The 2096-nt window shown below is 48.0% G+C and overlaps 1 protein-coding gene across 1 annotated transcript in view; it reads left to right on the top strand.

Moving 5' to 3' along the window:
* The window catches only part of sh3glb2b (SH3-domain GRB2-like endophilin B2b), a 16367-nt gene that overhangs the window by 4469 nt on the left and 9802 nt on the right, over window positions 1–2096 (top strand). Inside the window, exons 2-4 of the mRNA XM_008424827.2 lie at window positions 8–149; window positions 807–935; window positions 1015–1148. Coding sequence (XP_008423049.1) covers window positions 8–149; window positions 807–935; window positions 1015–1148 — 405 coding nt within the window. The remainder of the gene's footprint in view (window positions 1–7; window positions 150–806; window positions 936–1014; window positions 1149–2096) is intronic.

The raw sequence follows: 2096 nt of genomic DNA on the forward strand, positions 1-2096 counted from the left end.
GTTTCAGTTCACAGAGGAGAAACTGGGCCAGGCTGAGAAGACCGAACTGGACCCTCACCTGGAGAACCTGCTGGCCAAAGCCGACTCCACCAAGAACTGGACCGAGAAGATCCTGAGGCAGACGGAGGTTCTGCTGCAGCCCAACCCAAGTGAGTGGTCCAGTTCCGCCATCAGGGCATTTAGCTGTAGCTAATGCTAACGCGCTACACTAACGTGGTAATTAATGGAAGCTAATGCTAAAACATTAGCTTATTTAGCTAATGCTAAATAAGTTTGAATCTGTGGCTTGAAAAATCACAACCACTGACCCGATTTAATGTTGACGTTATAATTTAGATGTTAATGTAAATCAGGAGGTAACAGAACTTCTAGCAGCAGATCCAGGAACCACATTAGCTTCGGTTCCTGCTGGAAACCAAGAAGAAGAAGAGCTGATCCTCTATGGCTCCAGATTCAGAACCTCTGCATATTATTTATCCATAATGTTGACATTTTGGTAGAAAACCTTTAGAAATTCAGCTTGATCGATTTTATTTTGAAATCCTGACTTCCTGGAGGAAGTGTTTTGAAGTTCCTGGTGACTTTTGGTGGAGATTCGGAGATTCTGTTCACCGATGAACTGGACCGGTTCTGTTCTGACGTCTAACCTCTGTTTTCCTTCATGCCTCAGTCGATCACACAGGTAGGAGTTTCCTCCATTTCCCAGCATGCATCTGGGCTCTGAATGTTCTGGAGATTTCATTTGGTTCCTATGAATATTTCCAGTGTTTGATTCTGACTTGTCTTCCGTTCCCGTCCGGAACCAGGCGCTCGGATCGAGGAGTTCATCTACGACAAGCTGGACCGGAAGCTCCCGTCCAGAACCACCAACGCCGAACTGCTGGGCCAGTTCATGCTGGACGCCGCCAAGGAGTTCGGAGCCGACACTCCGTACGGTGAGGAACGGTCCCGGTGCGATCAGAACCGGGCCTGGTTCTGGTTCTGTGTGACCCGGTTCTGTTGACCCGCTTGCAGGTACCACCCTCATCACGGTGGGGGAGTACCAGAGGAAGCTGGGCGGAGCCGAGCGGGAGTTCCTCCACACGGCCGCCATCACCTTCCTGTCGCCGCTGCGTAACTTCCTGGAGGGAGACTGGAGGACCATCTCTGTGAGTTGGACCGCGTGCGGTTCTGATCCGGTCCGGTTTCCGTCCTCTGTCCTCCTTTAAAGCTGCAGTGACTTTTATTTAAACATGTATACTTTATGCATATTTGTTAAAACTGAGAGATGATCTGTGAACGGATCGTCTGCCCCTTCGGCTGCTAGTCTGAAGAAAACAACCAATCAGAGCCGGGAGGCGGGGCTTAGCGCTGTCAATCACCTCATGTGCTCTCTGCTAAATGACAGGAACAACTCATTGTTATAGGAAAACAATTTATTTGTCATCGTCAGTGGCTATGCTAACTAGCTTTAGCATCCATAACGGGCTGCGCTAGCTGCAGCGTAGCAGAGAGCCAGGGAGGAGGAGGGGTGATTGGCTCCTCCTCCAACCAATCAGAGCCCAGCGGCTCTCTGATTGGTTGTTTTATTTCAGATTATCTGTCACAACATGGAGACGGTTTCAATGAACATGTTTAATATTATAAATAATAATGATAAAATAATATCACATATTTTTAATAAAAGCTTCTCCAGCTTTAAACCCGTTTGGATCAGAATTTCTCCTGGTTCTGAACCCAAAGACGGAAACGACCAAAAACTGAAAAATCAGCGATCCACTGGTTCACTTCGATACCTGAGGTTTAGAACCGGATCAGAACCAGAGAACCGGATCAGAACCGGATCAGAACCAGAGAACTGGATCTGAACCGGATCAGAACCTGATCAGAACCAGAGAACTGGATCAGAACCAGAGAACTGGATCAGAACCGGATCAGAACCAGAGAACTGGATCTGAACCGGATCAGAACCTGATCAGAACCAGAGAACTGGATCTGAACCGGATCAGAACCAGACCAGATCAGAACCAGAGAACTGAATCAGATCAGAACCGGATCAGATCAGAACCAGAGAACTGGATCAGAACCGGATCAGAACCTGATCAGAACCAGAGAAC

The sequence above is a fragment of the Poecilia reticulata genome, linkage group LG12 (assembly GCF_000633615.1).
Source record: "Poecilia reticulata strain Guanapo linkage group LG12, Guppy_female_1.0+MT, whole genome shotgun sequence".
NCBI classification, from domain to species: domain Eukaryota; kingdom Metazoa; phylum Chordata; class Actinopteri; order Cyprinodontiformes; family Poeciliidae; genus Poecilia; species Poecilia reticulata.